The 23,317-nt window shown below is 38.9% G+C and overlaps 5 protein-coding genes and 1 long non-coding RNA gene across 10 annotated transcripts; 4 read left to right on the top strand and 2 right to left on the bottom strand.

Moving 5' to 3' along the window:
- Positions 1-4,192: 4,192 nt before the first annotated feature.
- LOC105688253 (brain protein I3) lies at positions 4,193-6,135 on the top strand. The gene is made up of 3 exons (XM_012404404.3): positions 4,193-4,608; positions 4,748-4,902; positions 5,019-6,135. Exons 1-3 carry the CDS (start codon positions 4,527-4,529, stop codon positions 5,148-5,150), a joined length of 369 nt encoding a protein of 122 aa, XP_012259827.1. The 5' UTR covers positions 4,193-4,526; the 3' UTR covers positions 5,151-6,135.
- Positions 6,136-8,400: 2,265 nt separating this feature from the next.
- LOC105688395 (cysteine sulfinic acid decarboxylase) lies at positions 8,401-10,856 on the top strand. The gene is made up of 2 exons (XM_012404662.3): positions 8,401-8,843; positions 9,092-10,856. The coding sequence occupies exons 1-2, from the start codon at positions 8,514-8,516 to the stop codon at positions 10,466-10,468; spliced, it is 1,707 nt and encodes a 568-aa protein (XP_012260085.2). The 5' UTR covers positions 8,401-8,513; the 3' UTR covers positions 10,469-10,856.
- Positions 10,766-13,745, bottom strand: LOC105688396 (alanine aminotransferase 2). The gene is made up of 4 exons (XM_020853785.2): positions 13,345-13,745; positions 12,145-12,474; positions 11,632-12,076; positions 10,766-11,542 (listed from the first exon to the last, which is right to left on the bottom strand). The coding sequence occupies exons 1-4, from the start codon at positions 13,639-13,641 to the stop codon at positions 10,995-10,997; spliced, it is 1,620 nt and encodes a 539-aa protein (XP_020709444.1). The 5' UTR covers positions 13,642-13,745; the 3' UTR covers positions 10,766-10,994.
- LOC105688397 (DNA mismatch repair protein Mlh3-like) lies at positions 13,666-23,316 on the bottom strand. 5 transcript variants are annotated; one of them, XM_048650836.1, is made up of 8 exons: positions 23,270-23,316; positions 22,771-22,849; positions 22,585-22,712; positions 22,255-22,424; positions 22,052-22,178; positions 21,579-21,929; positions 21,241-21,401; positions 13,666-13,942 (listed from the first exon to the last, which is right to left on the bottom strand). In XM_048650836.1, exons 3-8 carry the CDS (start codon positions 22,682-22,684, stop codon positions 13,754-13,756), a joined length of 1,098 nt encoding a protein of 365 aa, XP_048506793.1. In that variant the 5' UTR covers positions 22,685-22,712; positions 22,771-22,849; positions 23,270-23,316; the 3' UTR covers positions 13,666-13,753. The 5 variants fall into 5 exon arrangements, with proteins under 5 accessions (XP_048506793.1, XP_048506795.1, XP_048506794.1 ...); XM_048650838.1 differs by lacking the exon at positions 23,270-23,316 and having other exon boundaries at positions 22,255-22,334; positions 22,585-22,846; XM_048650837.1 differs by lacking the exon at positions 23,270-23,316 and having other exon boundaries at positions 22,255-22,382; positions 22,585-22,846.
- Positions 13,800-15,227, top strand: LOC125499989. The gene is made up of 2 exons (XR_007277155.1): positions 13,800-13,955; positions 14,056-15,227. It is a non-coding gene; the product is annotated as an uncharacterized LOC125499989 (long non-coding RNA).
- LOC105688394 (endoribonuclease CG2145-like) lies at positions 16,722-21,122 on the top strand. The gene is made up of 6 exons (XM_012404661.3): positions 16,722-16,936; positions 18,229-18,336; positions 18,431-18,574; positions 18,756-19,752; positions 19,923-20,352; positions 20,606-21,122. Exons 1-6 carry the CDS (start codon positions 16,885-16,887, stop codon positions 20,837-20,839), a joined length of 1,965 nt encoding a protein of 654 aa, XP_012260084.2. The 5' UTR covers positions 16,722-16,884; the 3' UTR covers positions 20,840-21,122.
- Position 23,317: the final 1 nt, after the last annotated feature.

Below are 23,317 nucleotides of genomic sequence, written 5' to 3' on the forward strand. Positions count from 1 at the left end.
GACTGAAGAGATTAGTTTTTCCAACTTTCTAAGATTTTCCAATATTTTTCCATTTTTCCCAAATTGATTTAACAATCGAATTTTTTAATGTATGGCAAATTTTCCGCTTTGGAATGCAGAAAAACCGTAATATCTTAATGGCTTACCGTCGTTGTACCATTTTGTAGTCGGATTCTCGTTTCCAAGAATCCCACATTCGACCTAAATATTTTTCAATTTTTAAATCATGTTTTAAATAATTACCAGATCTTCTCTATCTCCTGCTAGTGCCCACAAACACGTAGGTGAAGTAACACAACTTGACAGTTATTTCTAGATTTTTTCCAATTTTCTTGCGAATTTTTAATTAATTATTCAATTACCGCATCTTCCCAACGCCAGACTGGCATCTGATGATAGCAAGCAAAGTGACACCATTCCAGGTTCATTCCCACATTTTGCTTCTTTTTTCTGATTTATTTTCAATGTTTTAATTAATTATTCAAATTAATCCATCTTCCCCGCCGAAAAAGTGACACGTAGCGCCGAGTAGCGTAACATCGGCTCGCGGAACTTGCGTGAACTAAAATTCCAAGTTTCTTGCCCCTTGACGTCAGGAGACCCGCCTTACAGCGGAGACGTCGCATGTAATGCGGGTGCATCTATCATCAGGCGCTTTGGTCGCCGACCCGCGTTGACTGATGATAGAAAGTATTGACCCATTTTGAACTTTAATAATTCAAGAAAAATCAATACTTTTCCGGTATCGCTCCAAGGGGGACAAAACCTTCGCGTTTTTTGCTCGAAAAGTGGTCAATGCTTTTCAGGTTTCGCTACAAGAAGGGTCAAAACTTTCGCGTTTATTTGCTCGGAAAAGTGGTCAATAGTTTTCAGTTTTCGCTTCAAGGAGGGTCAAAACTTTCACGTTTTTTTTTGCTCTTAAAAGTGGTCAATAGTTTTCAGTTTTCGCTCCAAGGAGGGTCAAAACTTTCGCGTTTTTTTGCTCGGAAAAGTGGTCAATAGTTTTCAGTTTTCGCTTCAAGGAGGGTCAAAACTTTCACGTTTTTTTGCTCAGAAAATGGTCAATAGTTTTCCGGTTTCGCTTGAAGAAGGGTCAAAACTTTCGCGTTTTTCGAGGGGTTAGTTCACCAAAAATCCGCCACATGGCGCTAGCTGTACTCGCGGTGGGCGGAGCTCAGAGAAATGGCGGTCAATACTTTTTCGGTTTCGCTTGAAGAAGGGTCAACACTTTCGCGTTTTTCGAGGGGTTAGTTCACCGAAAATCCGCCACATGGCGCTAGCTGTACTCGCGGTGGGCGGAGCTTACAGAAAATGGCGGCGCCCAGAGAAATGCGCGCAAAATTCGAATAATTAATTAAATAATCAGAAAAAATCGAAAAAAATCAGGAAAAATTAGGAAAAATTAGGAAAAAATCAGAAAAAATTAGGAAGAATTAGAAAAAATAAGGAAAGATTGAAAATAAATCTACGATGGTGTAACTTCAGTTGCATTTCATAAAACACTTCCAGGACCAGAGGAAGATGCGGTAATTGACAAATTAATTGGAATGGGTGCACATTTTGATGGTCCCTCTCGTTTACCTTTGACGTGTTTGACTCCACGCGCAAATGACGTTTGCAGATAACCCCCCAGATCAGAGAAAATTAAGAGAATTCATCTAATTTATAATCTCTAACGCGTGACATTCGGCAACATGTACAAAATGCAGCGTACTCTACTCTCCTCCTTGGATCTCGAGACATTTTTCAAAGGTTGTCTTGCTTGCTCAGAGCCCCACAGGTGAGCTTAGAAAAGATTTACTGGTCAGTCGAGAGATGAGGATCTGGTTTCTCTTCTCACCGATGTGATTCTCTGCACTTTGATGCCGTTTTCAGGTTACCTGCATCTCGGAGGCATCCATACAGCTCTGTGCGACACGGTGCAACTATTCATTGGCTCAGGCAAACTAAGGGAATTATATTCTACGTTTAGAAGACACGGATCAAACAGGACTCGCACTAGATGCTACCGGCAGACTTCAAGAGGATCTATTTTGGGCTGAAATCATCCCATACAAAGACCTGACAAGGAGTGGATCTGTGGGCCCTTACTTTCAATCAAAACGTATGAATTATACAAGTAACTATTTCAATATCTCTTCCGTAGTATTAATCCACCAGTTCCAATCTCTAATACCTCCGTACTTTACAGTGAGCTGGTTCAAGTTCTCCTGCAAAATGCCTCGGCATGGCTCTAGTTTGGTTTGGATGATAGACTGGGGCTCTTACGACAAGGATCCTTGAAGCTTAGGCAAACACCGAAGCACGACAAGTGTAGACTCCTGAGCAAAGAGAATCTGAAGAATAAATTGAGTCGACGAGAATGTTACTCTGTCAGATCTGAGAGGATAACTGGGTTCATAATGTCGCCGTGTATACAAAGTATAATTGTAGGCGCCACAGCAAAACGAGAGGGTTGTAGGCAAGGTGTTGTTGAATAATGTCAGTGTTTTTTTATAAACAACATAAGCATGATCTCAATTTTGGTTTCAATTCTTTATTTCGAATACAGGGATGCTCAAATCAAACGATCGTGGACTAACTTGGAGAAGAAAACTGTGGCGATGAGGTTGTACTGGAGGAAAAATTGCCACCTCTCCTTCAACTTGCAGATTCCATTCGCAAAGTCCTGAGAGGAGGATGTTGAACTGATTTCTGTACGCTACTTATCCCGTATCATTCATGTCTGGTGTAAAGAGCCTGGTTAGAGCATTTCTTTATCGGAAATCCGATTCCTGATACAAAATTGAATTTTCGGTAAGAATTTTGGATTCCCGGGCCGCTATTCTATATCATTACTTCTGGTATTTGATTCTGGCCTTCAATTTCCCTTTTTCCTGATTTCAGCATACTTCAGTTCAGAAAAAAAAGGTCCCGGCATTCATACCGTGCATCGAGAGAGAGGCGTATGCATATTCCAGGATCTCCTCGGGTTATTCTCTACCCATTTCTGCATGCGAATCTATCCACTCGAAAACTACATCATTTGACACGGAGATATTTGCGACAACTTCGAACTATTATTAGATCTATGGTATTTCCAATTGAAATGGTTTTACAGAAGAGCAACGACATTGTAATATCTTCGTAGTTCGCAGTCGGTGTTCAATTTTGTAATCAGATCCTTACTTCCTAGATTAAAATATGAAGAATCGCTGCCTTGTCATCAATGATCATATATTCATCCCCTCATTTTTCCTGAATCTTTTTCAATTTTTCTACGTGATTTTCAATTAATCGATAGACCTCCCCTATTCCCTGCTAGCACCCAATGATATGCAGGTGGAGTGACACGACCTTAAGTTTATTTCTAGATTCTTTCCATGTTGTTTCCTAATTTTACCAATTTTTTAATTAGGTAATGATTCAATCATTCAATCACCGCCGCATCTTCTTTAGCCCCTCGAGGCGCCTAACGATATGCACTCCCGCATTACATGCGGGTCGGCGACCAAAGCGCCTGATGATAGATGCACCCGCATTACATGCGACGTCTCCGCTGTAAGGCGGGTCTCCTGACGTCAAGGGGCAAGAAACTTGGAATTTTAGTTCACGCAAGTTCCGCGAGCCGATGTTACGCTACTCGGCGCTACGTGTCACTTTTTCGGCGGGGAAGATGGATTAATTTGAATAATTAATTAAAACATTGAAAATAAATCAGAAAAAAGAAGCAAAATTTGGGAATGAACCTGGAATGGTGTCACTTTGCTTGCTATCATCAGATGCCAGTCTGGCGTTGGGAAGATGCGGTAATTGAATAATTAATTAAAAAATCGAAAGAAAATTGGAAAATATCTGAAAAAATCAGAAAAAATTTAGAAATAAATATGTTCTGGTGTAACTTTGACTACACATCATCAGGTGATAGCAGGGGATATATCAAATGTACGTACTCATGAATGAGAGTAGAAGGAAAAAAATGAAAAATATCCGGGAAAATTCATCAAAAATGGGAAAAAATCGAAAAAGGCTGACTGTGTAGTGATCTTCAACACGATTCTGATCCACAAAGTTGAATAATACCGATGATCAAAAAATCAATCCCAACCTTTGGCCTCAGTGTCACTTTTTTGGGGAGCGCGCTCTGTTGACTTCAAGATCTGACAGATCACGAGAAGTTTAAACTCGCGCCCTCTTTTTCGCGCCATTTATAACAAGAGATTTAGCAAAATTGTCACGACCGTTGTGGTCAGCTCTGTTGTCGTTCTTTGGTCAGTGTGGAAATCTTGTAATTTTACTCCAATCATTCGGAAGAAAATAGACACGTTTAAAATGCCGTTTTTATATTTGGCATAACCGTTTGTTCAAACGAAATTTCATCCGCAAAGTAAAAATTCTGTATCCCATAGTTGCGTCACCGGGTCCAACTGTCATAATTGTCTACTCGAATTACGTACGACGTAGTTGTTATCAGCTTTTGACAGATTAGTCACTTTGCCATCCCTCCTTGGTTCTGTCTGACATTTACGATTAGCTAAATAATTGCAATGGAACAGCAACCCCTAAAATCAGCGTCTGACAGGCCACCCCCTTACTCTCCAGTGGCACCTATCACCAACCCACCACAATGTAAATGCACAAATTATTACTATCTCAAAGAATAATTAAAAATAGTACAAAACTCAAGTATACTTCGAATCATTCTGATTGACATTGTACTCAAATTTATCACCTCTCATTGTCTTAACCCACCTGATTGATTATTTAGCTCAAGGAGGATGGCAGCCACCACCAGGATATTATCCACGTGAAGGAATTTATTCCCAAGGCACATATTTGCCTTCCTATGGAGCTACAGCACCCGTATCAACAACTGTTATCGTACCAGAAATTATTCTAGTCGGAGCTTGCCCTGCTTGTCGAGTAAGCGAATAGCCATTTTAGTTAAACATAATTGAAACTCTGTCGTATTCTCAGTAGCAAAAATAAGCATGAAAGATGCATTCACAAAAGCTGTAATCCACAACTAATTTTCACAGGTGGGTATGCTCGAAGATGATTACACGTGCCTGGGTCTTTTCTGTGCAATTTTCTTCTTTCCTCTCGGTATCCTATGCTGTCTGGCATTGAAAAATCGTCGGTGTTCCAATTGCGGAGCTTACTTTGGATAAGGTAGCATCCTTTGAAATCAGAAAGTTCCTGCCACGAAAGTGAGCCAATCAAAAGCTCATGTATATTATTCCAAGTGCCTTGAATAATGTTTCAGAGACAGATCAATTGTTGTGTGGTGAACTCAAACGATTCATTAAACCCTTCAGTTATCAGCGTCTGTAACTAATCACCGTCTCTCCCTCATTAATTGTTCGCTCGTTGGTATCATGTACGCGTTTATTCAAAATTTACATTGAGATTATCGATTATTGGAATTCCTCGTTTAAAACTCCATCCACTGCTGGTCGTAAGTGGTGATAATAGTCGATACGGATAAGTATGTTACCCTAACTGGAATTTATTTTGGATTTAATCCTCGCGAGAGTTGGTCGATTTAGAGTATAAATAATAAAAAATGCCCGGTGCGTGAGTATCTCGGTCGTGGTCATAATTTCCAGGCCACAGGTTTTGTCAAATGTATTTTACAAGCACACAGCACATTTTAGAAAAAAAAATTCGTTCTAAACGACATTCTGACTGATTTAATTCTGCTGTAAATATACCTGTCATTATCATATTTGGATTAGAGTTTTCTTTAATGCCTCCTTGATCTTCGTCGCGGTTGGATTCCCTGCGCAGGTGATAACTACGCGTTCAAAGTCTAAAGGTCACCTTCAGAAAAGGTCTAATAATTATCTGGTACGTTTACTTTCATACCTCATATATCGTGCACCCATTTATCCCCCCTACAACTTGTTACCAAGTATTATCCTTTGATCAATCTAAATCGGGTGGATTGTTGTATATTATTCCTCAAATAATTATAAGCGTATGTTTGCAAACGCATTTTGTTTCAAAGAAATTTACAAAAAATAAAGAATATATATATATATTATATAACTAATAAAAATATAAAGAAATATTGTCTATAATGAAATACTATAACTTTGTATCGTACATACTATAATTATCATATATTCGTGAATAAATAATGGATGCATAATATACCTAGAGAGTATGTATTCAGATCGTTTGAATCACTTTGCTTGGAACATTGCTCTTTTATCAAGAAAAGATTGAGCATAAACAATAAAAAGACAAAAAAATGAAAGAATGAATGCAATATTCGTTTCATTCAACGTTATTGTGTGAAAGTTATCTCAAACAGAAGCCAGAGGGAAGACTACGAGCTAAATCAGTTTCATGCTAGACGTTCGTTAAAGTTAATTAACTAAATATTCTTTTTTTCCCCACATCCAATAATCGTGCGCAGGTAAAATAAATTTGTCACTACCCTACAGGAAATTGCAAATTACAATAATTATAGCTCGTCCCGACTTATTTAATGAATCGCTTAAGCCTATTATTATCTTTTTTTTTTATTGATTTTCGGTGTCTGAATCATAATCCGGAACACAATGTGACTTCCGTATGCTACTGCAGCCTTCGATCGAGATATTTTAAACAAATCCAATGGCATAATAGAGCTACCTGAAATACCGGAGGCCTTGATTATTTCGGTATCAAAAATTTACAGTTGATTGACAAGTAATTGTAAGTTTTGAGGAAGGAAGCATCGGCCGCTAATTGAATTGATTTTCACAAATCATTGATCGTCATCGAATTTATCTTCTCTTTCATTATTTTACGTAATCTGCAAAATTTCATATAAAAATTTAAATATATGAGGAAGTTCTGAGAAAATATCTATTTCACAAACACACCTCGATACAGTCAAAAATAGAAATACCTATTACTCGAAGGACGATCTTCATCCGATAGATTGATCATACAGGAAGTAAAGAGAGGAGCTTGATCAGTGAATTTATAAGAAATCAAACTTACAATTTCTAAAATGACCACATATCAACGCGCATTAGTTTATATGAATGGAAAACTTGATCATTATGTAAAATTGCGACTAGATAGTTTCGCGTAAATTATCACTCCTCCGAATTTACTATACTTACGAGAATAGCGAATCGTACGTTACCGTTTTACATACCACACCGATAGTCGCGTAGTTGTGTAGCATATTTCCGTTCACGTTTTTTCTAACGATCCTGCAATTATTACAGTTTCTACTATATCTAGATAGCAGCTAGACAAATCTAGGTCAACGTCGATAATCCGCTGGGAATCTATACTTTCAAAAAATGTTGCAATTGCCGAGGCTATCTGCCACGGACGTTTATTTAGTTATGGATTAACATTTATTATTTCATAATTATTAGGTACGAATATACACCTAAATATGCATAAGAATACGCATCCGTTTCCTCGTGTCATTAATCAACCAGTCGGACAATTATTTATTCAGTTTCTTTGTTTAGCAGACAAAAATTTTCTCAGAGAAAAACCGAACAATTTCTTCTTTTTATTTGATTTACTGGGAAATTCAAGTCCTCATTAGCGAGTTTAATCGATTGTCTTTGTAAAGCTTTTGAAAGCGGTTGGAAATAATTGTTTGTAATTGTTTCCATCCCGTGTAATGATCCTGTTATTTTTACGTTATCTTTTTCCGTGTATGTTTTCCTAGAAGAAAACCATTAAAAACAAATAAACTTTTCGCTCTCGTTCCTGCTAAGCCCGGGAAAACATGTCATGAGTTTGCAACTCACTGTCGTTGCAGGATATTTGCATCGGAATCACCGCACTGATATATAAACGCTATTTCTGAATCATCGTCTCGTTGAATGAATAAAACAGTTCACTTGAGTGAATTTGTAATACTTTTATTCGTACTAGTCGATTGTACGTGAAAATATTATTTCATAAGTTTTTAAGGACTACGTCATGCGGGATGGAAAAAAAAGCAAAAAAGAACCTGATTGCTTTAATGTGAGTACATTGATTCGGCGAATAACCGCTATGGGACTTTCCTATAAGGGAAGAGTGAAAGACGTCAATGCACTGCTTGGAACCCGTTTGAGGAAATGCAGTCGAAGATAATAAAATGTCCATGTCGCATGCGATATTTCTACCCGCTGACGCAGAGTAGGATGAAGAAAGAGTGAGCGGTGCGCGAGGATCTTTCAAGCAAGAGCAAAATCATCCTACAGTATGTTTATACGCGAGAGATCAGAGGATGATTATGATGATAACAATTGAGAAGGGTACGCTTGAAATTGTTAATTAAATCCTGTTGCTTTTGATTAAGAATATAATGTGGAGTAATTCCAGTATATGTCGTATTAAGCGATGAAGCCAGGAATTGCGAACTGCCGCATGCAATGTACGCCGACCATCGGAGTTCCCCCTGCCTTATCGTCTCCTTCGTCCTTGGTGACTACGTTGCCCGGTAGCTTATAAAAGTTGGTTCCCAAGGCGAATCGTCAGACAGTCCTCAGGATTACATCGAGTTAAACACTAACCAGGAAGCGATGCCAGCTACTGAGGACACTCTGGACCAGTCCTGGAATCAAAGCCAGGATTCAGCCTGCACTTTATCATCTTCTCCACCGTCAGGACGGATACAAATCATCAAAGAATCGATCGGCGACAGCGAAAATCACGATGATAATCAGCGAACGATTTCCAACGACCATTCTTCGAAGGAGAAAATCTTCGTGGATAGCTGCCCTCAGGCTGTTAAAGGAAATGGATTATCTGGATGTGATCAGGCAACGTGGAAAAGTTTACCGATAAAAGAACACCATGAAAAATTTCTCAGAGATTTAATGAATCTCGTTATTGAGAAGGCTGTGTTTGAGGTGAGATATGGAATTAATTGAACTAGATTGATGACAAACTTTTCTTTGAAAATAGAATCAATTGATTTCTTCTTACCAGGTCATTGATTTGTAATCTTCTCATGATATTTCAAAAATGGTGTCATTGCTTCAAATACGACTGCAGCTCGTTCACTGCTTGGATTCAAATTGCATTAATCCATACATAACAAGTCCTAATGTTAATTCAACAATAACATATTCCTTACAACAATTATTTGTAATTCTAGGGTACCTCTAGAAAAAATCGCGTGGTTGAGTGGACCGCACCTACGGATTTAATCTCTTCCATAGACTTGGGCTTGGAATCGAGAGGATTGTCACACGAAGATCTGCTGTCCTTAGCGAAAAACGTGATCCACTACAGTGTGAAAACCGGTCATCCTCGATTCATCAACCAGCTATATTCCTCGATAGATCCATATGGCTTGGCTGCTCAGTGGTTGACGGATGCGCTAAATCCCTCCGTTTACACGTTCGAGGTATCTCCAGTATTCTCTGTAATGGAGGAGGTCGTTTTAAAAGAAATGCGGAAGATCGTTGGGTGGCGAGACGGCAAAGGGGATGGAATATTCTGTCCCGGAGGATCTATGGCCAATGGATATGCTGTGAATATCGCAAGGCATCACCGATGTCCAGAGTTGAAGGAATCGGGCTTAGGTGCCAGTCCTCGTCTTGTAGTATTCACTTCCGAGGACGCCCATTATTCGATAAAAAAACTCTGCGCATTTTTGGGTATTGGAACCCGTAATGTTTACAATATACGTGTGGACTCGAAAGGAAAAATGGATGTTACGGACTTGGAAGCACAGATTCAGAGGGCCATAGATGAGGGCGGTGTCCCCCTCATGGTATCCGCAACCGCTGGGACCACTGTAATCGGGGCGTTTGATCCCCTGAAGAAAATTTCCGAAGTCTGCAAACGATATGAAATGTGGCTGCACGTAGATGCCGCTTGGGGGGGAGGAGCGTTGGTTTCAGCAAAACATAGACACCTCCTGGAGGGAATAGAACTCGCGGACTCTGTAACCTGGAATCCTCATAAACTACTAGCAGCGCCTCAACAGTGTTCAACACTTTTAACACGACACGAAAACCTCCTGCAGTCTGCCCATGGTGCTAAAGCTACATACCTGTTCCAGAAAGATAAGTTCTACGATACGTCTTACGACTCTGGGGACAAACACGTGCAGTGCGGAAGAAGAGCTGATGTCTTTAAATTCTGGTTTATGTGGAAAGCAAAAGGATCTGAAGGCCTTGAAGCTCACATAGACAGGGTATTCTACCTCTCCAGATACTTTGCCGATCTTATTAGAGAAAGGAATGGATGGAAGCTGCTCTTAGAACCAGAATGTACCAACGTTTGTTTCTGGTACCTACCACCCAGTAAAAGACACCTAAAAGGGAAAGAATTATCAATGGGTCTTCAAAAAATCGCTCCACTTATCAAGGAAAATATGGTACGCAAGGGATCGATGTTAATAACTTATCAGCCTCTGAGGGAATATCCAAATTTCTTCAGGCTGGTCCTGCAAAGTTCAGGCGTGACGGAAACTGATGTAAAATTCTTTGTGGAGGAGATAGAAAGGCTGTCGAACGACTTGTAGGAAGCGCCTTGTGGCTGACTCTCTTGTAATGCGTTTAAACTGTAGAATAAGTAACCCATATAATTTGTTTATTTAATTTATGGTATTGAATAACGTGAATGTTTAGAACTATCATGGATTAGTCCAACTTGTTAATTTTTACCAGTTGCAAAACGGAGTGATGCCAAAAAAATTCAGAAAAGTAGTCTTATTGTAAGCTGAAATTGTCGATAATTACCTTTGTTTTGTTTTTCTCAGTTAAAACAAAAAGTAAAATGCTACCTGGCTGAGGGAAAATGAAATTTGTAAGTCTTTAAATTTTTAACAACTTCTCTTTATTAATTGAATATTTGCAATTTAAAAATCTTTATGATTATATACGATATAATTACAATTCTCTGTTATTGGTTTTCTGCTTTCTTCTTTACTAATGTATTTACAAATCAATATGGTATAACACAATTAAATGTAGAAGATATGGTCACATCGGTAATAAATTATTAGTTCAAAGGCAGTCTAGCTCGCGTATCGGACGATTCCAGACGAATTAGCTGTATTCTTTGAGGAACTTTTCGTGGAATTCTTTTAAGCTAGCAAGCATTGTTTTGATCTTATCTTTTTGTGGTAAAATAGTTGTTCTGAAGTGGTAAGTCCCAGGCTTTTGACCAAAACCAGAACCAGCTATAACACAGATTCCAGTAGCTTCCAACAATTTGAACGCATAAAATACATCAGGTTCTTTTCCCTCAGCTTTAGCTGCTTTTATTGCCTTTTCCGGTAACGTGAATTGGGGGAAAACATACATTGCGCCCATGGCAGGGTTTACCTTGAATCCTTCGATACTGTTCAGAGTGTCTACGACCATGCGCGATCGTTCCGCAAGGGATTTAAGTACCTCGGATTTCTCCTGCTGAAATTTCTGGTACGATGGTTCATGTGGCTTCGGTGGATTAACTACAACGTCCATCGTTACCTGACCCAGAATTGTTGGACACAACATCGCCGAGATGGATTTCAGCAGGATAGCTGTCACCCCTGGATCCATGTTCAAAATTTCCGCATATCCACCTCGCAGACCGCATTCCCCCATGTATCCTACAGGAAAAAAGGAAGATATCAAGAACTGAAGAGACGCAAAGATCTCTTATCTTTAGACGTCAAAAATATAAGGTAAGTGTTAAGACCTTTTGAAGTTGACATGAAGGAGGCAAGTTCTAGTTGCGAATACGGTTCTCCCATTTCAATTAATACTTTTTTGAACGAATGGAAAGCACTATCTTTATCATAAACGTTGTCTTGATAAACTTCGTCAGCCATAATGTACAAATTATGCTTGTGCGCAAATTTTATAACATCCTCGATATTTTTTCTAGTTAATACTTGTCCCGTTGGATTTCCGGGGTTTATAACGACTAGACACCTTGGGGTACAAGTTTTCTTTGCTTCCGCTATCGCCCGCTCCAATTCGCTCGTATCTAACGACCACTTGTTTTCCTCATTCAGGTAGTAACCGATTTGCGTTAGTCCAAATTCTGCTAGCGCTGCAGAGTACAGAGGGTACTGGGGAATCGGAACCATTACCCCTGATGGCTTTCCGTTGACTGTTTCAATAAACAGTTTTAGTATTGACTGAAAAGTAAGTAAAAAAGTAATAACCGGTAGTATAAATACAGAGAGACTGTGAATATAAAATATACCTTGATGCCATCAGATGCTCCTCCACAGAGAATTATATTCTGATAATTGCAGGGGATACCATCTCGCTCCTGAATGTATTCAGCTACATGTTTCCGAATCACCTCAATACCTGCCGACTCCGAGTAAGATCCAACGCTACCACCCTTACACCCTCCCAAGAGAGCTCTAGCCCGACTTTTGGCATCTTCTGGAAATCTCGAGTCATCTAAAAATTCTGGAGTCACAGTGAGTGCCAGAACTTGACGTAGAAATGTTATAGGCTTTTGTCCCATAGCATGAGCATCTCCGATGTTGGCCTTTATCACCTCGTTAAAAGGTTTCTTGACACCCTGTAAATTTGAATGTGTTCATATTCAAATGAAAAGACAAAAAATAACAAGGGTTCATAAAGCGGTGAACGAAATATGTTGCATAATGTATTTAGAAAGGTTTCTAAGAACTCCTGAGCTGGTGTGATTAGCCAATTTTCGTTTAATGGTATGGTAATACGGTAATGTGTACGTATGCAATTAGGGTTGTTAGGGGTATTCGTATTTATGCTGGGTAATGTTGAGCCGACGTGTTTGAGTTTATATTTTTACCAGCTCAATTATCTCAAGTACAAGTACAGGTAGAACTAATGTTATCCATCCATCCATCAATTTTTCAATTCTGATTAGAGATTGATGTAATCATTTAATCTTTATTGTATTTATACTGGCAAAGCATGATACAGATGCAGGTGTCTTTTCATTTCGAGTACGGGGCTTAATTTCAAGGCAAGTTTACGAGTGAGTGTGTGCTATTGTTGATTCAATTACATGCACAGGTATCTATTACAGGAAACAAGTAATTTGAGTAACAGGACGGTAACCATTTATGACGCAGAATCATTCAGCCAACTGTTGATTGTGTGAATTACCAGTGGAAGGCATCTGTATGAAAGAGTGATCTAAACATCTATTATAATTTTTATCTAACAGAGTCTATTTTTTCGTGGGTTCTAATCACGGAAATAGTAGATTCTATTAAATAATCAACAATAATAACAACCTTGAATATGCAATGAAATATCCCACCAGTTGCATTAACGTGTGAGGGAACAAGGTAAATGATAAAGCTACCTGTCAAATTTAAATGTCAGACATCTGACAGGTGATAGCAGACGACTTTGGAAAAACAATCGAAAGCATGGTGTTGATTCGTTTAAATAACCGTACCTTGGCGAGTTCTTTTTCGATTTCCAGAGCTCTGATTAGCAGAGGTCCTCGAACAGCATATTCCATACGTTTCAGGTTTGGATTAATATTATCTAAACTCAAGACCTTGCCGTTAACACTGGAACTACCGACACTCGCCATTGCGCGACTATTATGTGTGATGACAGACGCTGACGATGAACGAATACGGTGAATACGCGCGCCGACTGTCCGATCTGCGGGCCAACACCCTCCATTTCCACTCGATGGTTTAGGCCAATTCGCGATAACGGGGTTGAGCATACGGGTGCTCGACATGTTGTGTGATAATTTTAATTATCGCTTTTTAGGATCGTAATATTTCAAATCGCGTAAACTTTATTATCACTACTCCGAAAAGCTTTTGGTTTACGTAACCTTTGGGATCGTTTTACTGCTGCAGCTCCCAACAGAATCCGCAAATATTCTTTCCGATGTCAGCTGCAGTATTATATTGTAATATAACCAATGTGTTATTGGTCGGTGTCTTGAGGAGTTTAGAGCCACGCACCTTATTCTGACCGGCGCAGTAGCCGAATTTCCTGAATTTTGGACTTTGTAATAATACGCCCGAGATCCTCTGAAAATATTAGGTTTTATGTATTTATAAACATGACACATATGTCAGCGCGATTTTATTATAAAATCTTATGGTTATCACACCTGTCTAATTTTATACACTCTTGTTAACAGGTCCATGCTCTACCACTTTCTACATGCGACAAAAAATAAACAGATTCAAGGTCTCAAATGCCCTTTGGGCTGTAATCTCCTCTATTCTCATCAACAATTATTGAGATCACCGAAGGATCACCGGATACACAGCACTCAATATGGATGATGGACAGATCTACTTCAACTTTGTTTGATTTATAAATCCTATAATGAGTTATAATTCCTCTTTGGATCATGGAGCTTTAATAAGTCGATTTAACATCTGTTCGGTGTAAATGACTCTGGCAGTGCAGAAGACTTTAGATGTTGAATACAGATCATACTTTTATATCAGTGAAATATCATGTACGTAAAACAGGTCATGATAGGTCATTGCCTTGAAAAGGCGTTACACGTCACTCCAATCAAAATGGAGGTTATAATTTCAATTTTGATTCTGGACTTTCAGCTGTTGTCTCTAATATTTAAATGTCTGAAGACTATATTATAGTAAAGAAGATTAAGCGGTCTGATAATTCACCAGTTGTGAACGAGGATCAACACTGTCACCTAGAACTATATAAACTTCACTAGCGTATAATGTATAGATTTTACCCAGGCAGTTTGTATACCAGAGAACTTAGATAAAAAAGTCTGCGTTGACTTTTAAATACTAACGATTAGTTGCCTGTACGAATACGACATTCTGTGCTGAGTATAGGTAACTGTCGCTATTTCTGGTATCCAAATTCAGTAAGAGAGAGAGAGAGCAATACAGTTGCCAAAGTATTAAAAGATCCCTGTTCTTCTCCTCTTTCAGGGATTAGATATTGATCCAATGTACGCTTGGTAAAGTCAACGAATAATATTTGTTGCCTGACACCTGTTTACATACAATTTGACGTACATTCTACATGTATAATGGTTGACTATTCTTGCATTAGAAATAGATCCAACCAAATGCAGCACCTAATCAATTCTTTGGTTGAGTGGACAATTATTTTCAATTCATAGTTTGATAGCCTGGTTGATGTCCATATTCAAGGGTCACGGTCAGACTGATTGTCTTTGCATTATTAGTGCGATGTGATTCCAAATGGAACGCTACTTGTATTCTTATTGTTAGATAAAGTGAATTTATGCTGTTCCTTAAGAGGAAAGTATGGACGTAATGGACAGTTTCCTAAGACATACTGGGCAATATTGATGTTGAATACGATAGAAACTGTATAAGAAGCAATTGAAGTAATCTTTTGGTGAGGTGTTCTAATAGGAATCAATTCTAAAGTAACGTACAAATTAGCCTTGGGACAGTGCTCCAGATAATGAAGTCTTGCGTTCTTTTGAAGCAATTCTATATGCGCGGCTTGCGGCAAATATAGTTCCTGCATTGCCGTTGAGGTCACTACCTTATGGAGTGACAGCGATCACTGGCTAGAGTCCGTAGAAATTACAGAGTCATATCACATATCTGGAGCAGAGGACTCTTCAGTGCATCTGCATCAATTATCATATCTGCCCAGCAATTAATTATGTATTAATAGGCAGTGCTACCATACATAAATTGACGACTTTGGATACTCCTGGTATTTTTCAGAATAATTCTATTAATTTCTTAATGTTAATTCAAATAGATCTATTGTTGATATTGTGACGCATTGATTATATGACTAAACTTTTCTGTAAACATGAATTCGTAATGTTCATGTTATTGCCCTACATGTAGACTCGGAACGCCTCTTCATCTGTCATGTTCTCCTGATTTCAAAATCAGGTTTGGAGTCAATTTACCAAACCGGAAGTGGTAATGCAGAGTCCTGCAATAAAAATGGGGAACAAATTTCGGCTCAAAAAAAAGTATCAGGAAAACATGACAGGCAAAGAAGTATTCCTTATCATCACTTGCATGCAAGCCTCATCATATCCATACAGACGTCATATCATAAGTAATATCATACATCAGGGCTCTGCATAGCCACTTCCGGTATTGCAAATTTTCCTACTCAGGGCGTGATGGCATGATGTGTCGGAGTGTGATCAACGTTGAGTAATTTGTTTAACGATAAATCTGCAGTATGAAATAAATGTGAAGTACCTATTCTTTTTTTCAATTTTTTAATTCATTTCGCCGAACAACCATAATGGTTGTATCACTTAGCCGACGAGTCGATTACTTGTATAAAGATAAACTTAACAAAAATGGAATCAAATTGGTATACCAACAAACTTAAATGCCGCCATTTCTCGCGCGATAACAATTATGAGGATTCGCGCGTTTCTGCCTTCAAAAGCTCACATCTTTTTGAAACTGAAACCACGGCTGCGCTTCGTGAAAGTGAAATTAAGTTTCTTCTGGAACAAATTAAAGTATCACCAATTGTGTCAGTTACTTTGTTAATTAATATAAATGAAGAGGAGTTAATATCCATCATTGAAAAGAAGCCCTGAGAATTGGTGTCTTCTGACCTGCATCGAGACGGGCAACTATAATTACTAACAATTAGTTTTACAAGATAAGAAAAAATTCTGTATAATGTGCAAGGTCGACAATGAGCTGTGAGCATCATGCCCGTATAATTATCCCCACTTTATGCTATACATATACCTCCAACACCGGTTTGTGAAGCCCCGCATGATTGTGTTTCCGAGCAACGGGTATCAATGGGAAGAGAAAGCTTACAAATACTTGTCAGTTCAGTTTAGTTCTTTGCGGAGTGACCAGCATCAACGTAAATCGTTAAAACAGCCGTTCTTGTCGTATTTCGCGTTCCGTTTGTTTGTGTTCTTTTTTAATAATTTATGCGTGTAAAGAAATTAAAAACACTAACGATACTGATCAGTCATTAAAACATATTGAAGTCTGCAGTCATGCAGTGCAGCAACTTGCTAATTGTTCTGCTCATCATCGGTCTCATCGCCGGTGAGAAATTATTTATTTGAATTACATTTATGTTATTTTGTTTGCATAATCGATGGCTTGTTACACGTGCCTGCGTAGTGTCGATATCTAATGTGATCCTTCTGGGGAACGGAGTGTTTTAATTTTAGCAAAAATGTGAAAATTTAGAAATTGTCAATCCCATTTCGCTTTCACTTGATAAGTTTGGGACATAGTTCAACACGGTTCCGCAGGAGTTATGAGTCATTTGTATAATTATATCTTGTTTTATACAAATCGAATTCTCCATCATAATTCGAACGAAAAAACGGAAAAACAACGGATGTATCATGGAGTATTTTTCCATATTACAGTACAAGTACTACGTTCTAGAATTTGATTAACATATAAATCTACGTTCTTGACAAATTCAGTGTACATTCCAAACTGTAACTTTGCAATGCCAACCTTGAACGTTTATAAGTTCGAATGAATGAATCACATCATCTTGTTACAAGAAACTCTGATGCTTGCATTGTTTCCTTATACTGTCGGTTTTACGTTAGAAAATTTTATCCTCAAACCCGTTAGATTTTTCGATGTGCCACCTACGTACGTTACAAATTGATGAACGAGTAACGTTTACGTAAAGATCGATGCTCACAAATATCTGATTACATACTTTACATACAGCCATTTAATTATACGATGTATTTCACCTGACACCTGAGAGAAATATAGCTGAAGTGAAATACGATAGGTGTTCGATTTCTATACTTTGTAGAACTTTGGAGTATTTTTAGCATAAATAATCGTGAACATTTGACGACATCGCAAACAAAAAGAGCTAATTATTTATTATCTTCCTAAAAAAAATCTCTATTATAGTTTACGTTCAGGTGCGTGTCGGAGCGGAATAATTGAAATCAGCGATGGATATATAGGCGTTACACTTTCAATGATATAGTCATACCCTTTTATTCAAGGGGACATACATAATAAGGTGCATCATTGGGATTATCATTGGGTGAAATCACACTTCCTACGGTTGGGGCACTGAGGATACGTGGGTTAGCTAATCAAAAGTTATACCTACGCACTAGTATCGCATTATTCACTTTGGACTACCAGCTAGTGCAAATTGCAGACAATTTGTTCACTTTACAACTCTTCATGATCCGATGTCGATCCTCTGCTATGGTCAATTTAAACGAGATAAATATGTTAAAGTTGGGGCTTTCAGAGTTGAGGGAAAAAGAAACGCTCAACATTTTTTCAAATTCAGATAATTACGCAGCTCATGAAACATATCTAAACACAAAATCTCTCGACAGGAAATGCCGAGTGCCGGAAGAGAACGGGATCTTCATCCTCATCAAGATCTCGTCCTGCATCACGGACAACTTCGCGGCCACGAACAACAACCTCCCACCACGATAATGGTGAGTTGACTGAAAAAATGCGGGCGAGTTATTCAAATTTTCAAGCATCAGCTGAAACCAATTTTCATGTACGGCTGTATTTTACAATTCCCAGTAAACCCGAGCAAAATTGGTTGGAATGTTCCTGACACAGGATCTCATAACAGACCCAATAGCGGAAATGTTGGGCCGAAACCGTCTGCGCCGCTACCAGATCAACACCTTGCAACCAAAGTGAATGCTCCGTCATCACAATCCGGTAATTGACTTTTTTATACATTTATTCATTTTTTTTTACCAATCATATCCAAAAGGCCAGACCCTGCTGATTTTCACGCGACAATCTTCATCGTAATTTTGGAATCGAATCATAATTATATGATCCATCAGATGTAACGTATCATGGCAAATTATACGTGTGTATATTCTTATCTGTACAGGCTATCCCGGCCAAAGTAATCATAATCCTTATCAACAATCCGGAACGGGGTACAATCCATCAGTCGGGCAACAATATCATCCACCGAATAATAATCCATCTTCGTACAATCCTGCGGTGGGATCACCCTACGGGCAGTCCTACAATCCACCGGTCGGCGGTCATTCTTATCATCCAAGTGGTGCAGGACAACCGTACAATCCATCGTATGGACAACCACCGTCATACGGCCACCAGCCATCGTATGGACAGCCCCCATCGTATGGTCAACAACCATCTTATCACCAACCAATGGGGCAACCGTACACTCCAACGGTTGGTCAACCATATCATCAGCAAGCTGGTCAGCCGTACAATCCACCGGTTCAAACGGTGATTTTGGCACCAGCCCAAGCAGCGGGATCGTCGAATCGTGGTATAGGACAAATAGCCAAAGAGGCTGTTGTATTCGCGGGGGTGAGCGCCGGAGTAAATGCTGCGGTCAATAGGCTACTTCCTGGGGGAATTCGAGGGAGCAGTGGAGGAGGAGGCGGTAATACTCAGATAACTTACAACAACTATTACAATAACGGGACAACGGATAGTCAAGGCAATCCAATGCCACAAGCACCTGCAGCAAATGGCGCTGTTATACCGCCTGCGGGAAACCCTGCGAATCCAATGACTGCAACTGGTGATACTGCACCAGTGAATCCAGCAAATTCGGCAAATCCAACGAATCCGACCAATCCGGTGCAGGATAATTCTGCTACCCCTTCGAGTGTTATACCATTAAATGCAGAAGTCAAACCTACTGCGGATTTGAACGCACCGAGTGCTCAAAGTTCTGGAAATCCGATGGCTCCCCCGGAACAGACAAATTTGGTGTCAAACGAAGAGCTGGCCAAGTTAACGGAGGAACTCTTCAATGCGGATACTCATAACTCTTTCAAGTACATTACCCTGAAGCTACAAGGACAGAAAACTGATGACAGTGTTACAGACAGCGCTTCTGAACCGTGAGTTGAGATCAAAAAATACTTGAATATTCCCACCTCTTGAAATCTTAGAATTTTTACCGTCGAAAAATCTTCGAGAATCCCGTGAAATGTTTCAGAATATCTTACTAGGCATTCCGCTGAACCAATTTGAAATCGTGGTGTGAATATTTTTGTTTTGCTTCTGTCAGCTTACTGACCGTGGATCCCGAAGCATTGAAAATACCAACCATTGCTGCGTTGCGGTCTATCAGTGAAAAGTATGAGATGGATTTCAAAGAGGCTGAAAAAACGACAGCGGAAAGACGCGCAGAAGAAACGGAATTGATAAACACATTCGCCTCTACGGAAGTCATGAAGAAGGCTCTGAAATTCCTATCTGACAAAGGCTTGATTCCGAATGATGAATTCGAGTTCAAAGACGCGCTGAAACGAATATGGTTTTCGCAATACGCATTGGAGAATAACGTATTATCTAGCAGCGGGTTCGAGAGCGTCTTTCTGGCTGAGAAAATCCGTGATCAAGTAGTTGGGCTACGAAATTGGGTTTATTTCAACTACCAGGAAACTGCTGGAAAAGCTAATTACTTGGGCTACATCAAGGAAACCAAACTTGGAACGGTAAGTTTTGCATCATGACACAAAGCCTATCTTGGTGGATTCAACATCCAAACTACGTAAGCGGAAAAGAAAAATTTGTTAGACGATCAAAGATCACTCAATAACTTCCGAATTCGAACATTGAAGACTCGGTATTTTAACTTCCATCGAATAAGATTCACATCGCATTATATTTTCCAATTCCAACTGAAATAGATCAGAATATAAACTTTATGACAACGATTTTCTATCTAGTCTTTTTTTCTCACTTTAGAATGCCGCCATCGTAAAGGTACGCGCCACCCTAAATGACATCGTGATACCGGTGACGACGGTATTCGTGGGCACTTCTCCGGAACTGGAAATGGCCCTTTATACTATCTGCTACTACGTACGGCCGAACGGCGTATGTCCTATAACCCTGGGGGCCACTCCTTTCAATATTTTCACGTACAAGATCATCTACTTTGGAAAAGAAATTCTGTTCGGGGCTTATCCAGAAATCTAATTACTCAGAGTAGTTGGCGCATTTGTGATACATTTTTCCACTTTTCAATTATCCACAATAGCTCAAAAACTATAGATGTGAATAGTAGGTAATTTTGGTTGTGACTTTTTTTTTTAATTTTTGCTATCTCTTCTTTTTTGTTTTTTGCGAAACTGTAATTACTAGTGCGATATTTCAAATCATTAGTAGTTCAAATACAAGTCGACCCTTGGACGAAACCATCAAGCGACCTTGCTAACTTGTATAAACTTGAAATGACAAATATAAAAACGTACTATAACTACGTCTCGATTTCCAACGATAAAATGAATTCCGTTACCCGATACTCCTATAATTCGAAGTCGCTAGTGCATCCCAATATAGCTACAAATTATCCCTTTTCTTTATCATGAGATTCTCACCTTGAAAAGCTGCGTTTGAATTTTAGAGGCTTCAAGTTCCAAAAGTGGTATTACAGATGGGCGACCATGTGCACAACGACTTGGTGCTTCTGTGTCCATTAACAATCTCACAAGTTCCGTACACTGGTCAACGTTCATTTTTTCGTTAAATTTAATGGCCCCTAAAACAATCAAAGAATTTTTATTATCGATAGAACAATTTTTGGACTGAAACTGAAATGCCCCACTTGCCTGAGGCCTTTCCATTAAATTATTATTTAGTACCCTGCATTATTAGTTGAGAAGAAGAAAATTACAATTAAAATTAATAGATTAAATTGAAAAAGAATTACTATTACCATGACAAGCTTCGGTCGCAATAGCATTATGAATAGTCATCGGTATCCTGGGAGTAGTTGCAACGTTCCAGTGATTATTCTTTAAGTCACTAGCTATATCGTTCAACAATTTTTTCACAACACGTTCCAATTCAGTGCGGTTTTGGTGGAACCTTCTCCTATCGAAACACTTTGGTATGCTAGTTACGGTCAAATATCCCATTTTCTCTGATCTTATCCTCAAACCCGAACGGTGAACTTCTTTTGAATGTTCTAATATCCAATTGCACAGCGGGATCGGCTGGTCACTGAAGATGATTGGTATGCTTAAGTTGGCTGGTATAAAGCTCTTACGATCCCAGGAGGTGTAATCTGAAAACAATGTAACTATAATATTACTGAAAATCGCTATGGTCGTCATGAAATCGTCAAGTATGTGTTACTCAATTCACAACAGCACTGTCATCACTCGCATTCAACGACCATTACAGTACCTCTTAGCAAATTGTCGTAACGAATCCTTTCGTGAATTGCGTGTTGATCCAATAAAAGCAGGACCTTCTTATTTTGGCGACTTAACGCGACCGCAGCTATGAAGTTGTCGTTTATTTGCTGTATGACCTGTAGTAGTGATAAAACAACAAAAAAAAAACCCATCTATGATTGTTAAAGTTCAAGGAATGATAATTATGTTTACCTCAATGACGCTGAATAAGTTTTTGTCGAATTTGAACTCGTTGACAACCGACCCTGCCAGGCACTGCCTCACCTGCACATCTTGACGTCGAAATTGTGAACCAAGTCTGAATTTTTCACCATTTTGTTCTACGAGAATCACAACAAAATGGTTTCGACAGGTTTGACCTTCTACGGGTCGTATAATTTATGAAATTGTCTTTCGTTACTCAATAACAATTGAGTTGATTCGAACTGATTCAAACAAAATCTTCTAGCATCATTGGATGATGCATTCCGGCGCAGTTTCTTAAAACTAATACTTAGACTATATAGTAGTTTCATAAATTACCTTGTTTTCTCTGGCCTCCATACTTCAAAACGCCTGATAAAGAATCTCGAAATAATTTTGGTACTGCTCTGCTCATCGATTCGAATTCTTTGTAATCCATTCCAGCTTATATGATATAATCCTGCCAACTACAATTATTCCGATCTTATGAATCCACTCTCATCACTTACCAATTGAACATCGTACCTGGTGAATAAACGGCTATGTTCAGGTTCATCATTGCAACTGCGAGTTGCAGAGGAAAATGATTGATGATCCTCTAGATCAGGGTTGCCCAATCTTTTTTTGTCCGTGGGCCGGATTCATCATGACATACGATTTCGCGGGCCGGATTCTTTATAATTACATATCTTAGTAACATCTTTGAAAAAAATTCAACATTTTAAATGAATTCACGAATATGTTTGTGGTGAATCATTTTTTTTAAATATTTATAAATTTTATGAAAATTTTGCGTTTTTTAATTTATTTTTAGAATTTAATGTAAATCATAAAATACATATAACAATATCAGAAATATTGTAATTAATAAAATTCACAGAAAATACTTTAATAAATTTAAAAAATACGCGGTATTTGGGCAATAATTTACGAATATACGACTAGGAGCTCGCGGGCCGGATTGAGCTTCTTCGCGGGCCGGATCCGGCCCGCGGGCCGTAGGTTGGGCACCGCTGCTCTAGATTAATGCCTGTTACTTTGTAACGTGATAGGATATTGAAACGATTACAAA

The sequence above is a fragment of the Athalia rosae genome, chromosome 2 (assembly GCF_917208135.1).
Source record: "Athalia rosae chromosome 2, iyAthRosa1.1, whole genome shotgun sequence".
In the NCBI taxonomy this organism is placed as follows: Eukaryota; Metazoa; Arthropoda; class Insecta; order Hymenoptera; family Athaliidae; genus Athalia; species Athalia rosae.